Source organism: Mustela putorius, unplaced genomic scaffold (genome assembly GCF_011764305.1).
Source record: "Mustela putorius furo isolate JIRA1106 unplaced genomic scaffold, ASM1176430v1.1 tig00000743_pilon_pilon_pilon, whole genome shotgun sequence".
Taxonomy (NCBI): Eukaryota; Metazoa; Chordata; class Mammalia; order Carnivora; family Mustelidae; genus Mustela; species Mustela putorius.
Window position 1 is genome coordinate 7,038,780 of NW_025421464.1, and position 14,530 is coordinate 7,053,309.

General features: G+C 41.9%; 1 protein-coding gene across 1 annotated transcript in view; it reads left to right on the forward strand.

The window, feature by feature from the left end:
* RPRD1B (regulation of nuclear pre-mRNA domain containing 1B) overlaps nucleotides 1-14,530 on the forward strand; it is a 50,887-nt gene that overhangs the window by 18,571 nt on the left and 17,786 nt on the right. Inside the window, exons 4-6 of the mRNA XM_004746454.3 lie at nucleotides 2,556-2,668; nucleotides 4,456-4,582; nucleotides 10,058-10,233. Of these exons, the coding sequence (XP_004746511.1) occupies nucleotides 2,556-2,668; nucleotides 4,456-4,582; nucleotides 10,058-10,233 (416 nt within the window). The remainder of the gene's footprint in view (nucleotides 1-2,555; nucleotides 2,669-4,455; nucleotides 4,583-10,057; nucleotides 10,234-14,530) is intronic.

The window sequence follows — 14,530 nt, forward strand, 5'->3', positions numbered from 1 at the left end:
AGGAGGTATGTTGGAGAGTTCCTATAATGTGAAGAGTTTTGTCAGTATCACTTCCTCGGGACACGGTCGTCCTTGTCATCACAACCGATTTCTTATGTTGATAAGTTGGCTTTCACCAGGTGATTCTGCCTGGGGACCTAGAGTTTCTGGGAGTGGGTGGCAAGCCGGTGTCCCCGCAGCCCCCCAAGTCTTCTGCAGCTCCCTTTATATTCCGTTCACTTCTAACACAAGCTTTAGTTTTAGTTTCTGGGCTCCTCTTTCATCTTTGTCATTTTCACTCAATTCCCTGTTCTGATTATTCATTTTAATGAAATGTCATGTGAATTTGATCCCTGGGAGACAACACAACCTCTTTGCTGCTTATTTGTGAACTGAAATAACAGCTGTGCAGTGACCATCCAGTGACCTGAACGGCGCGATGTCGTCACTGATCGTGATGCATTTCTATTATTTACACAGTGATTTGTGGAGTGAAGTTAGCAGCAAAGTTTGTCCATGCAGTTACTCAGGGTGAATATGCCACCGTAACTGCAATTTGAACCAAGGTGTTGGGGGACTGGTGTTGTTTCAACCTTGGTGAAAATCTGTGCATACTAGAATCTCGCAAAGTGAGGGCTGCCTTGATGCAAATGTTGCCGTTTTCCTTTATTTAGTGGAACAGAGGAATAAAGCACTAAGAAAAAATAAGACCTGAAGTACTGACTTGGCTTTCACGTCAAGCAGTTTGGTCAGTTAATGTGTAAGGTAGGAACAGGAGCTACATCCTTGGTTCCAGGAGAAAATGTTTAATTAAGAAGTGTACCTTATTCTGTTTATAACTCAGAGTTTTGGAGGCAGGTGCATGGTGACTCCTCCTTTGACAGATGAGAGAGTGTGTGCTGCTGAAGAATTTGACTACAGTGGAAAGAGTACAGATTTTGAAAGTCTTGCCTTTAGATGAGTTTTGAACTTCTCGGGCCTCCATTTTCTCACCTGCAAAGCTGGAGATGCCGTATCTCAGTTGCACAGAAACTGTTGCCGTGCCTGCCACACGTTACCATCGTTTCTTTACTTCCTAAGCCTAACTGTCATTTAGACTTATATCCCACAGATGTTTGGCATTTATTTTGTATTGGCCAGTTTTTTTTTTTTTTTTTTTTTTAAGATTTCATTTTTATCACAGAGAGATACACAGCGAGAGAGGAAACACAAGCAGGGGGAGTGGGAGAGGGAGAAGCAGGTTTCCATCTGAGCAGAGAGCCCATGCGGGCCTCGATCCCAGGAGTATCAGGACCTAAGCCGAAGGCAGATGCTTAACAACTGAGCCACCCAGGTGCCCCTGTATTGTCCCATTTGATACAAAAGGAACGGTTTTGGAATGGGCACATTTTCATAGCCATTTAAAAACATAAAATACAAATAATAAATGTAATGTAAACGGTTTGCCTCAGAACGGTTGATTTTAAAATAGCGACTTAAAGTAACTTCTCTGAATTGTATCAGTCATATTTCTCAGCAATAGTTATCTTTAATTTTAAGATAAAATAAGGTTAGTTTTATTTTTAAAGGGAGAGTTTAAAGGAAACAATGTGTGGAATTTCTGATGTAATTTTATTGATAGATTTCTCTCTACCTCAGGTTTTCCCTGCTATCTGAAATCAGACCATTCCTATGAAACCTCTCCTAAGCTGAAATGGCATAAAGTGAAGAAGCAGTTACCATTAATTTATATGGAAAAATTTTTGAGCATTCCCAGACCCTAAAATAACCTCTCTCAGGCTTTTCTGATACCTTAGGCTACATCTTTCTAACAGATGCACAAAATAAATCAAGATAAAGCATAGATGCTCATGAATACAGCTCAGAGCTCTGGTGGCTTGATGCTGAGATGCTGAGTGTAGTCGCTGGGAAGCAGCTCAGCAGGGCCGCACTGGCCGCGTGGGGTGCCTGCCGCCTCCATAGCCACTCCCTGCAGCACACATGCTGACCACTGTTTGCACTTTGTGCCTTTCTTTGTGAAAGCGAAAATCCTCTTTGAATTTCTTTTGGTTAGTGAAAACCGGTACTATTACTGTAGGTCTTTCATAAAAGCAAGCTTTAGAAAAGTGAGGAATACCTGTTTTTACTTTTTGACATATCTCCCAGAGTGTGTAGCGTTTTATTTTATATGCAGTGTATTTTCTACGCACCTTCCCTACATTGGCTTGCTCCGTTATATTGTCTCATGGGTTTCTTACCACTTTGAGTCTCTTGTTAACTTATATTTTCAAGAGATAAGCTTTTTACTTAAATGTATTAAGTTTGGTAAGTTTCATTTTTAGATGATGGTTTTTGGTAGTATTTTTCCAGTGAGTCAATCCGAGATGATAGACCTGAGACCATTTTTTGACTCTTCAGTAATGTAGGGAACTACGATCAATTTAAAATAACTAACATCTAGGTTAACATTAAGCCATCTTTGGAAATGTACACCCCTTTGCCCTTTTTTTTGCATGTGGCCCATTGTGCATAGCATTTGACTCCTCCCTGCACGGGCCCTCTTAACCCAAATTTTGTGCCCTTTTCCTTCACTCTAGCAACAGAGGAGAAGAAATCTCTGAAGCGAACTTTTCAGCAGATACAAGACGAGGAGGATGATGACTACCCTGGAAGCTACTCTCCCCAAGATCCTTCTGCAGGACCCCTCTTGGTATGTCAGAACTCCCAGAGAGGAGGACACAGTGGCTTGGTGGAGGGACCGCTCATTGAAGATTACGGCCACAGGGTGGCGCCAGGGACCAACAGTAGGGAACCACCAGAGGGCAGCTCTTAGGGCAACTGGGCACAAGATCCACCCAGTAAAGCTTGCCAGACAGCAGCTCGCCTTTGTCTTTGCATGCCATGAGTCTGGATGGATTTATGTGTTTCACAGTATTTGGACTTGGTTTTGTTTTACTCCTAGGACTTGAAAATACTTCCAAAAAAGTAGATATTTGTGAAAGGGTAGATAATGCTACAAAGATATTTGAATGCCCTCTGCCATAGCTTTTCTCCTGTAGCATGGTTATTTTATATATAAGTAGACAGCTCATTAGTTTCTAGGATAGTCTGTGTGGCTATAACAAATTTGCTACACAATCACCTATTTAAGTATTAAAATAGAGATGAGTTTTTGATTATATATTTGCATTGTTTAGCCCTTCATATAAATTGGCTCATGACCTCTGTGTGATTGGTTAATTTTTGTTACTTATTTACTTATTTACTTAACTTATTTTACTTACTGTCAAAGAAAGTGAGACTCAAGAAGATATTAAATAACTTGCCCAGTGTCTTAATTTGACTCTGGGTGTGACTGACCTCAGAGACCGTGCTCTTTACTGAGTTACATGGCCTCTCATTTTGGCTAAAAGTTTTACTTTATCAAACATAGGTGTGGCTAAGACCTATGTAAATAGGAAGCATTTCTGGTTTGTGTTATGTTAAAATGTTGAATGAGATGGGGGGTTAAGCGAAAACAGTGTTAGGCCATATAGCTGTGCATTTAAAAACCTCCGAGGGGGCCAGCCTGAATTATTAACTTTTAGAGTAATTGGACTACTGTCTACATTGCCACTTATTTACTCCTGGGTCATGATCAACTGGTGAACCTGTCAGCACTCATTGTTTTCTGATTTTTTTAAAATTTTATATTTATTTCTTTGTCAGAGAGAGCGAGCAAGCACAAGCAGGGGGAGTGGCAGGCAGTGGGAGAGCAAGAAGCAGATTCCCTGCTGTGGGACTTGATCTCAGGACCCTGGGATCATGATGAGCTGAAGTCAGATGCTTAACCGACTGAGCCATCCAGGCATCCTGTTTTCTGATGATTTAAAATTATCCTTTTAGTGTACAAAGTATGCGTTCTTGGTTTGCTCTTTTCTTCGTCTTTTTCCCCTTTGTTTGTAATTAATGAGTTTGACACATTTAATTTGGGGAGTGGCTGCCAAAAATGGAAACTGTCATCTTTGTGACACTCATTTTGTAAAACAAATCCAAGAAAGAATTGAAGTAGGCATTGTCATTTCATTTAATCAGCACACAGTTGTTCAACATCTGGTACACACGCCTTTATGCTATACTGGAGACCAGACCATTCTGTATTAGGAATCATAACATTATTTGAAACTAAGCAGTATGAACCAGGCTCCTTTTTTTTTTTTTTTAAAGTTGCCAAAAACATGCTCCTTTAAAAAGCTTGGATTTTTTGTTTTTTGGGGTTTTTTCCAGGTTGTGTAGAATTTCTTCATGCTCTGCTATCGACTTAGAAAAATTAACTGTGTACATTCTCTTAGAATCCATTGTCCAATCTACCACTGACCTCAGTATAGACTGCTACCGAGCACAGTGTTTTTGTAAATGTCAGGAACAGTTGTTTTGTTTTTCTGTTTAATTCTGTCTACCTTTCTTTAAATCCCGTATGTCTTAATGGACAGTGTTGTTTGTGCTTTTATTGTACAGACTGAGGAACTGATCAAAGCTTTGCAGGACCTGGAAAATGCTGCATCAGGGGATGCTACTGTCCGGCAGAAGATTGCGTCTTTGCCTCAGGAAGTGCAGGATGTTTCTCTGTTGGAAAAAATAACAGGTGAGAAGGTAGAGTTTGGTCAAAAGGTGAAGGAAGAGGGACATTTCTCTAATGCATCAAACCCTAGGTCATGCTTGTATCTGCAGATACAGATTTCTTCAATGTGGTATTGGGTTTTGCAAACAGCGTAGCTGTTGAAACAGTCCATGCTTGAGTAGTGACTCTAGGAACTAAGCAGAATGCAGCATGCCACAACCTGTGGCACTCTTAAGTAAGGTCTGTTGAAAACACAGGGCAAACTGTGTATGTGATTTGGGGGACAGGAGAGAAGACATTAAATTCATGATCATCTTACTAACAAAACTTACGGTTCAGTGCTTTGTGATTTATACACTGCACACAGACACACCCCATAAATGACAGTGTATTTAATGCCAAGAATGCCAGGTGTATAGTGTTAAGTCATGTCATTTTGCCCTCTTGATGATCACTGCCAGTTAAACAGGGAGGGACACGTGACATTATTCCCGCTATGTGCATGGGAAATTGAAAGGAAGGAGTCAAACACGAGCTAGTATTCCTAGAGAATGCTCTGTGTCAGATACTTCTCTTTGTGATGACCTTTTGAGGTCCCTGACTGTATATCCCCATATTTCATAGAAGGAAATAGAGGCTTTTGAGAGGTTAGGTGTCTTCAGGCAAGATTCTCGTCTCCATTTTCTTCACGACATTTGATCACTTCATGTTTCTGTGTCCCATTTTGGTAATTCTTGCAATATTTCAGACTTTTCTACTATATTCCTTACAGTGGTCTGTGATAAGTAATTAGGACTCACTGAAAGTTCAGGTGATAGTTAGCATCTTTTAGCAACAAAGTATTTTTTGGTTACAGTGTATACTTTTTTTTTTTAAACATAGTGCTCTAGCACACTTAGTAGAACGGTATAGTGTAACCATAACTTCTGTATGCATTGGGAAACCAAAAAACTCATTTGACTCCTTTATTGTGACATTTGTTTTATTGCAGTGGTCTGGAACTGAACCTGCAATACCTCCGAGGCACACCTGTATTTTAAAGGTGGTTGGGGAAAACCTTTCTGATGAGATGACCTTTGATCAGAGGCCCCCAAGATTAGGAAGCAAGCCGTGAGGATATCTGAGGGAAGCAAGTGCCACCCAGACAGAGGGTACAGGCCGAGTAAAGACTTCAGGTCAGGAGCATGCTTAGCTGCAGGACACAACTCGGAGGCAGTCTAGATCCTACAGGCAGCATCTGGGCTCACTCTTCCTTCCCCAGCTCTGGCAGTTGGACCCTGTTGTCTGTCAGTCCTTCCACCTTTTCTCAGCCTCCACTCCCCTCCGGCCTTACTTTCTTCTCTACTTAGCACAGAGTCTTTATAATCGCTCCCTTACATATGCCCTCAGTCTCTGGTTTTCCTCGTTCCTCTTCACTTTAGTCTTCTGGCAAAACTCCAGCTTTTCTCTTGGCTAAGTCCAACTTTTGAGGTTATTATAGTGATCAACTCATTTATTCTTACTATCAGAATTATAGTCTGTAAAAGTTGGGAGCAAATTAACAAAAAGCTAGTAATGTATGTGATTTTATTTATCTGTTTTCACTGACCTAAAGGACTCATGTCTTATAGGCTTTTTTCTTTTTTTTTAAGGTCTACTTATTTATTTGCGAGTGAGAGAGTAAGTGCAGGGGGAGGCATGGGGGGGCAGAGGAAGAGGGAGAGAGGATTTCAAGCAAACTCCCTAATGAGCCCGATGTAAGGCTCTATCCCATGACCCTGAGATGATAACCTGTATCAGGAGTTGGACCTTAACCAACTGAGCCACACAGACGCCCCACTTTTTTTTAATTAATAAAGAAATTTATTTTGATTTTTAATTGCAATAAAATACACCCAATTTACAATCTTTAACCATTTTTAAGTGTACACTTCAGAAGCTCTAAGCACATTAACATTATTATGCAGCCAATTTCCAGAACTCTTTTTGTCTTGCAAAACTAAAACTTTATACCCATTTAGTAACAACTTAGTTTCCTCTCTTGGCCGCCTTTCCTAAATCCAGCTTTGCCTCTGTTCTTTCCTGGACCCGCACAGGGGGGTGTGGCTGGGAAAACAAGTAACCACCCATAAGCTGACTTTTCTTCCCACTTCTGTGGGTGAACGTGCCATTTTCTAAACCAGCCCCCTGCCTGTTTGTCAGCCCTTTTCCTTCTCATTGCTCAAGGACAGTGCTCCAGCAGTTGTCCATGTTTTCCCTCTACTGGCTCCTGCTGTACAGCACAAAAACATGTACTTTCCTTCCCACATGGGAAAAACTTTTTTTCTTGACCCGTATGTTCCTCTAGTTACTGCCTTATTTCTCTGTTCTTTGTAATAAAACATTCTAAATAGACTGCCTGTGCTTATTTGTCTCCCTTTCCCTCTTCCCATCCTCGTGTGGTTCCACTTCACTGAAGCTGCTCTGATCAGTGTTGATGATTTCCTTCCATGTTGCCAGTCCGGGGCTGAATTTTACCCAGTATTTACTTGTGGTTGTCGTGGCTTGATCTTAGTAGCTAGCGTTCGGCCCAGTTGGTCATTTCTTCTGATTTGGTGCAGGAGACAGAATAAAAACACCCCGATCGACCCAGACATCTGTGTCCTAATCCCCAGAACCCGTGAGTGCGTAATCTTCCATGGCAGTAGGGTCCTTACAGGTGTGATAAAGTTACGGATCTTGAGGTGGGGAGGAGTATCCTGGATGATTCAGGAGGGTCCCGTCTAGTCACAGGGTCCTTCTGAGAGGGAGGCCAAAAGGCAGTAGTAGAGAAGGAGATAGAACCCTGGAAACAGTCTTTGCTGAGATGCCTTTTGAAGGTGGAGGAAGAGGCCATGATAATAAATACTAAGATAATACATTTGTGTTATTTTCAGCCACTTTACTCGTGATAAATCTGTGGCAGCAGCGGCAGCAGCAGGAAAGTAGGACTCTTTCCTAGCTTTCCTCACCGCCCTCTGGCTGTGGCTCTGTAGTCTCCTTGGCTAGTTTCTTCACTCCTCTGTTACCTCTTAATGTTTAGTATTCAGCGCTCTTCTCTAGTTAGTTTCACTGACAGTTCCTCTTATCCAGGTTGATAACTTTAAATAATTTTTAGGCTAATCATTCCCTCATTTATATCTCTGTTGTTGACTTGTCATTTGAACTTGAGGCTCCTACATCTAGCCTTCTGCTCAGTGTTAATAGTTGGTTGTCTCAAAAACCATTTCATACTCGCCCTGTCTGAAACCAAACTTGTCATCTTCTCTCCAAAATCCATTGCTCTCACGGTCTTCCCCTTATCGGTAGATGAGCCTCTCATCATTCCTGTTGATCAGGACCCAAACCAGTGTCTGACCCCAGTGTCTGATATGGTCACCACTTCCACTGCTACTGCCTGGCGCAAGTCACCAGCATCTTCGCTGGGATTATTGCAGTCGTTTCCTCTTTGGTCTCCCTGCTTCCTCCTTATTTCCCCAAATGACCCCTAGCCATCACTCTGTTCTTCACATAACTAGAATAACCAGAATGATCTGTTCAAATGAAGTCAGTACTCAGAGCACTCCAGTTATATGGGCTCCTTGCCAGGCACTTTTCCCTTCTAGGGCTTTGTACTTGCTGTTTCCTGTGCTTGGAATGATCTTCCCCAGATAGTCACATTCATGTAGCTTGTTCTCACTTTTTCCAGGCCTTGGTTTACATATCATCTCAGGGAAGCTTGTCCTGACCACCACATTTAAAAGTCCAGTTCTCCCTCTGAATGCCCCATGCTTTCTCTTCTGCCTTTTTTTTTTCTTTTTCTCTCTAGAATTCTGATCTTCAGCTGATGAACAAGTAAAATGTAGTATATTGTTTCTCTTCTTATCTGAGAATGTAAACTCCTTGGGACAGAGAGTTTTTGTCCTTTGTGTCCCCTTTTGCTCTGAGAGCCTAGAATGATGTTGGGCATAATAGAAGCCCACATATTTATTCAGCTAATTAGATGGTTTGGGGCATAGCAGTCAGATTGGAGTGGGTTAAGTGACAGTGGTAGGAGAGTAGGTGGATACCAGGGTACCAGGTGGGTACCAGGAAAAGGAGGCAGGGAAATGGGCAGTAGCTAGAGAGTGACATGTGGACAGAAGGTAGAGCAGTGCATTTGTATGCTGATGATAGTGCTGGTGGAGGAAGAGAAGGAAGTTGAGAGGTGTAGGGAGTCACAAGGGACAGTCACAGCAGCAGAATCTTGGAGTGAGCAAGAGGGAATGGGATGCCCTTGCTCTTTGTTTCAAAGCACTGATCTACTCTTTTGACCCTTAAAAGCCTTTCTAAAAATACTATATATGTGTGTGTGTCTGTGTGTCTATATATAATATGTACATATATATGTACATATTATTAGAGCTCTAATTTCACCAGATCCACATGAAATTAATTTTTTAAAAAAGATTTATTTATTTATTTATTTGATAGAGCGGTCACAAGTAGACAGAGAGGCAGGCAGAGGGAGAGAGAAGCAGGCTCCCCGCTGAGCAGAGAGCCCGACATGGGACTGGATCCTAGGACCCCGAGATCATGACCTGAGCCGAAGGCAGCGGCTTAACCCACTGAGCCACCCAGGCGCCCCTGAAATTAATTTTTTCATTCTTTGATACTTCAGCACAGTTTTTTCCCAAACAGTGAGTTACAACTCATTAATTGGATGTGAAATAAGTCTGGTAAGTAATGATGAAAATTAAAACAGACAGACAAACGCAGAGTAGAAGATGGAACACTTTGCACATAGTAAGGATAAGTATTGTTTTATGAAACTTTTGTTTCTTTTTATGTGTTTGCCTAAAGAGTGTTTCTGTGGGTTGTGTTTAAAGAATTTGAAAGAATGTCAGTTCTTATCAGACCCCATATTTTCTGGAATGGAAGAAGAGAGCTCCTGCCCAGGTTCAAGACCTACATGGTATAAGGGGCAGAGTCCTATTTTAGAGACATTTTAGATCCATTTTACAGACATGGTTTTGAGTCCCAAATCCTCTGTTAACCACATGGTATCAAACCTGTCCTATAGCTTTTATTTGGTCTTAGTTTCCACACCCAAGAAATGAGTGCTTGCTTTTGTGGTTCAGAAGAACATGTGAAGGATTCTTAACAAAATAGTATGAAAACGCTTTCGAAACTCTCAGAGGCAAGGAAAAATTATTTCATGTATGACTATGACCTTAAATATTTCTTTCTGTTTGTTTTGTCTATAGAGCTTTTTCAGGAATAGGCGTTTAGAAATCCTTTGCAAGATTCCCCTCCTTTTACAGTTGCCTCACATCGGGTAATTCAGAGATGTCCTGTCTTGTTAACAGGAGTGAGTGCCTTTGGATTTCTCTGTCAGCCCATCCATTGTTTGTCTACAGGTTCTGGCTTATTCTTGGACTCTCTACATTGGGAGAGAAACTGTTAGCCTACCCCAGAAATGTTTGCAATCATGCCTGTGTGATTTCTATATTGTCTCTGTTTTTTGGTCTCATTTGTACATAGACAAAGAGGCAGCTGAACGTCTTTCAAAAACGGTAGATGAAGCATGTCTGTTACTAGCAGAATATAACGGGCGTCTGGCGGCAGAACTGGAAGACCGGCGCCAGCTGGCTCGGATGCTGGTGGAGTACACCCAGAACCAGAAAGATGTTCTGTCAGAAAAGGAGAAAAAACTAGAAGTGAGTACCTGCCGAGGCGGACCCAGACTGCCCAAGTTTCCCTTCCTATAGTCCACAGCAAGAGGTTTCTTTGTGCTTTCATTAACATTTTTTTTTTTTTTTTGTCTTTTAAAAACTAATGAGTTGAGAAGATCCACCAGATATTGTAGTCATTTGAACCAAGTTGAAAACAAGTCTTGTTTTTGTGTGTCCAAGAAAGAACAAACCGGAATGCAAGAAGCATTGAAACCTTAAAGCATTTAGGATCTTAATACTACTTTAGTTTGAACTCACATTAAAAATTGTAGACCGAGGTACAAAACGAACAGGTGGTTGGCAAAACCGAAGCATGTGTTTTGTTAGGATTTGGAAAATACTTAAAATTGTCTTCCTTTTAGGTTATATTGAAATTTCTGACCCGTAAGCCGTGGTTAAAGCCAGAAAGTAGTCTGCCTGTCAGCTCTGTCTGCAGTCAGTTCTAAAACTTCACAGTAGTGCTTATGGAGTCCAGTTCTCAAACTGCTGAGAAGGTGCTACTTTCTACCCTGAGTTGACATTAGCCTGAATGCCCTTGGGGAGGGGCTTTAGAACTAGTTCCTTAACCTGCATTTATTTGGCTTCTTAATTAAGTACATGGTGGTTTTACATCAGTGCTTGCGTAACACAGCCAGCGGTGTGGACATTTGGGAACCTTTGCTTGCCCCACGCTGCTAGCGGTTTCAGGGGTCAGGACACTTTTCAGTCAGAGAATCTGTTCTATATCACAGGAAGCCCCAGAGTAGGTACCGCGGGAGGGGATAGTCCCCCCTTCCCCACCCACCCCTGTACTCAAGAAACATGTTCTCTGACACAGAGGGAGGGAAACGGAGCTAGTCCTGTGGCTGAGATTACCGTCTTTGCCTTTCCACGCAGTTAGCGACTTGAGGCGGGCAAGCATCGATGGGCACTTTTGACCCTATCCTTACCTGCAGTGATTTCGAGAGCAGGGCTGGGTAGGGGTTGGGGGAACTTCATGAGCCAGTCTGGAAGTGGAAGATGGGAAATGGTCATGAAAGTAGGATGGCTTAGATTTAGAAATCGACACTGACCAGAAATCCTAAAGGGAGTTTCACAGGCAATACCAGACGGTCATTTATCTGAAATGCTCATCTTTCACTGAGGAAGCATTTTCAGCACTGTGCCCCGGGACTAATAAGAGAGTGTAATTAATGATTCTGGTTGTAAGTCACCATGCCATCTGTTGAACTGCCCCTTGGCGACACATTAAGGGCTTTCTCTGATCTGTCAGACATTGATTATCATGAGCAGCTGTTGTTGGGTGGAACATGGCAAGCTACCATAGAGGACAGAGTCTTTGAGAAGGAGATTGGGTTGGTAGAGTGGATTAACTCTTTATTTCCCTTCCTCACAGTTGCACTTGGCTCCCTGTGTTTTCTTGGGGGATCATTCTGGTTTCTTTGGAACCAGTGGTTTGTGAGATGCTATGAAAAGTCATTAAGCACGGAGATGGATTAGAGATTTGGGTCTGTTCTGTAGCTACAGTCCAAATTCCTGTGCTCATCTGGGCATTGGGGCATTGGGGGTTCCATTGCTTAAGAATCAGAACAGGAAAAAAAAAAAAAAAAAGAATCAGAACAGGAGTCTACCATTGCTGGAAAGTACAGATTCTGAGCTAAAGGTCCTTTCTTTTCTCAAACCATGTCACTTAGCCACTTGAATAAAACCATTCACTGTAAAGATGAAGCTAAATTTGCTTGTTTAAAAACAAAAGACTAGATACAATGTAAGATGTTGAGATCTGGCTAGTTTTTTTCTTTTTTCTTTTCTTTTTTTTTTTTTAAGATTTTATTTACTTAACAGACAGAGATCACAACTAGGCGAGAGGCAGGCAGAGAGCGGAGGAAGCAGGCTCCCCACTGAGCAGAGAGCCCAATGCGGGGCTCCATTCCAGGACCCTGGGATCATGACCTGAGCTGAAGGCAGAGGCTTAACCCACTGAGCCACCCAGGCGCCCCTGGCTTGTTTTTTTCTTTAACCATGTTTGCTGGCTGCTCTCTAGAATTTATGATTTTTCTCTCCTATTCGGGAACAGACTGGTCTCACTCTACCATACCCTTATGGCGATGGCAAAACTTGAAAAGTATGTGCCGCTTGAAAGGTGATGCGTTACCACTATGAATCATTTTCAGGCCTCGCAGTCTCTTGTTGAGGAGGGCTGTCGTCAAGTATGCTTGTCCTTTTAACATTCACTGTAACGCTCGTAGTCCTTGTTTTAAAATTGCCATATCAGAATGTAAATCAAATCTTTTGCTTTTTTAATCCTGTCATTACCTTTAATGTATGAACATGGAATTCTTAGAACTCTGGAAATGTAATGATTTGCTTGAGAGCTTGTTTTCTTCCCAAAGTTCTAATTTGTTAACAGATAAGTTTGCCTCCTCCCCCTCTTCACTCCCCTTTTTAAGTTCATCTCTTCCTTCATGTAACAAGCATACCTTTTTGTCTTTCACTTAAGAATCTTATGTTTGATTTCTGGGTGGCTCCTAAGCTTTGGAATAGGGAATGTGGTGATTTGGAGCCAAGGATGATTTAGGTGCTGGCATGTAGGAGGGGGCAGTTACGGCTCACAGAGAGAGATTGTGTTTCTGCCCTCAAGGAAGTCATGAACAGCTTCAGTGAACATAAAAGCAAACCAGGGGATTATACATAATGTAGATTAAGGAGGCAGTGGGCCACTCTGATTGTGGTTTAAGGTCAAATCCCAACTTCCTGGAAGGTAATAAAAGGCTTTTCGTAAAAGGAAATCGCAAGTGAAGAAGAGAAATATGTTTATAAATGGGAAAGCCAGACCGGAACAGACAAATGTGTGAAGAAAAAAAACAAAAAACAAAAAACCAGAAGCAGTGGGAGGGAAGTGCCCCAGTGCTCCAGTGGGAACCAGGCTCTGTACTATTTAAGGAGCTGCTTATTCCTGAATAAAGTCCACACAGCCGGCGCCAGCCAGATGTCCAAAGATGAGCAAGGTGTGCTGTCTTCCCTCAAGGAGCTCACACTCTACTGGGGGAGAAACAGCAGTGAATGGAGAGTTAGAATGTGAGAAGTAAGGGGAATATCATAGCTCACTGTCTGAGTAATAACAACACTAATTTGGTCAGAAGTTTATTTACAATATGAGAGAATTATTAAACACATGGGCAGTTTCTGAACCCTGAAATACCCTTCAGCAGATCTTCTGAAGTCTGCTGGCCTTTGTGGTCTTAGGCTCTTGGAGTGCCAGGAACAGAATTTTTCTCAATAAATATTTGTGTATGGAATTTCCATCAGTCAATGTACTCTTTTTCTTTGTTTTTGGTGGTTTATTTATTTATTGTGGTTGGGTGAAAAGGTTTGACAAGTCTGATTTAATTTGTGGTAAAGAAAGGTGACTTTTTGATAGAAACTCCTATGGGTTTTCTCGTTTGTGCTTTTTCCCCCTTTAAGTAGAACCATGGTTCATTTTGAGATGACGGGGTTTTGGTTTTTACCCATTCTTTTGGGTTTTTTTGCCTCTGTTTCTGGACGTATAGTGATGTTGGCCTTCAGCCTTCCCCTTAAACTCCAGGCAAGGTTAGAAGGGGGCCGCTTCACATCTATTGCAACACTTTTGTCACGAATGTGGGAAAATCTAGAAATGGGAAGGAGGGCATGTGGAAGGAAGCACAATGGTCGCCTCGAAGTGGTTGAGAAGTTTGGAGGGTACAGAAGAAAGCTAAATCAAAAAGGTGAGGCCAAAGGCACCAGAAAAGCCTTCAGACTTCAGATCTTAGAGCAAAGGGAAAGTTTGTTTCTGGTAGACAGAGGTAACTGTTACTCCAGTTGTGTGTTAGAAGCTCATAAACCATGTCAGAATGGGTCGGATGGACTTCCTGTCTTGTCAGTTTGGATAAAAGCACGATGTGGGTGTGTTCGTCTGAGTGATCAGGGCATGTGGGGAGAAGGGGAATGAACAGAGGGAGGGAACAGAGATCTGTTTGTACAAACAATGGAGGAAATAATCGAAAAGGAGCTGGTACTCGCTGTTTTACTACCATAATATATCGACTATTTTCATTCACATTTTAGTGTTTGGTTGTCATTTCTGGGGGAAAAAAAAAGTCATTGGAACTTTCATAGGAATCACACTGTATCTCTAGATTGTTTTGGGAACTATTGCCATTTTAACATTTTTAACTTCCAATCCATGAACACAAGATTTCTTTCTGTTTACTTAGATCTTTTAAAATTTCTGCTGCAGAATTTAAGAAAGAATGCGGGAGGCCCGCTAACTGGTGCATTTGCC